Source organism: Austrofundulus limnaeus, unplaced genomic scaffold, assembly GCF_001266775.1.
Source record: "Austrofundulus limnaeus strain Quisiro unplaced genomic scaffold, Austrofundulus_limnaeus-1.0 Scaffold2668, whole genome shotgun sequence".
NCBI classification, from domain to species: domain Eukaryota; kingdom Metazoa; phylum Chordata; class Actinopteri; order Cyprinodontiformes; family Rivulidae; genus Austrofundulus; species Austrofundulus limnaeus.
The window spans coordinates 22872-23403 of NW_013955070.1; the positions used below are offsets into that span (position 1 = coordinate 22872).

The 532-nt window shown below is 51.9% G+C and overlaps 1 protein-coding gene across 1 annotated transcript in view; it reads right to left on the bottom strand.

Moving 5' to 3' along the window:
- The window catches only part of pmm2 (phosphomannomutase 2), a gene marked incomplete at both ends in the record, with an annotated part of 3728 nt that extends 3196 nt beyond the window's left edge, over positions 1-532 (bottom strand). Inside the window, 1 exon segment of the mRNA XM_014000061.1 lies at positions 188-532. Coding sequence (XP_013855515.1) covers positions 188-262 — 75 coding nt within the window.

A 532-nucleotide genomic window follows, 5' to 3' on the forward strand; every position in this document is an offset into this window, starting at 1 on the left:
TTCATATACCAGTGAATTTTAAGCTCGTTACATTTTAAGCGGAACTAATTGTGTTTCCGGGGAGCACGTTAACGGAAGGACTACAGCAGAGCCGGAAGCTCCTCCGACAGAACCGACACGTCTCCTGTTTGTGTTGATGTTTATGACCGCGGATGGTTTTCATATCACACAAACAAACATTGTTTACCTGTCTTGCGGCCGTGAGCGTGCCGTCAACATCAAAGAGGCAGAGCGTGCTCGTGTCCGCGGTGTTTACACTCATATTGTCCCTGCGCGTGTCCGCCTCTCTGTCCCGCTGCTGCTCGGATCACCTCCCGGTTCGGTTCGGTCCAGTCCAGGTGCTCGGAACCACGAGAATGTGCAGCTTCACTGACAGACAGGACGATGATGAGACGTTCGGTCTGCGGGAGGACGGATGTGTCCTGCAGCCAATAAAAGTAGTCCCTGCATGGAGACGTGTCACGTGACGAAGGCAGAGGCGGAAGCTGAGGAGTGGAGGGTTTAACACAAGTCTGTTAGCAAAATATATATT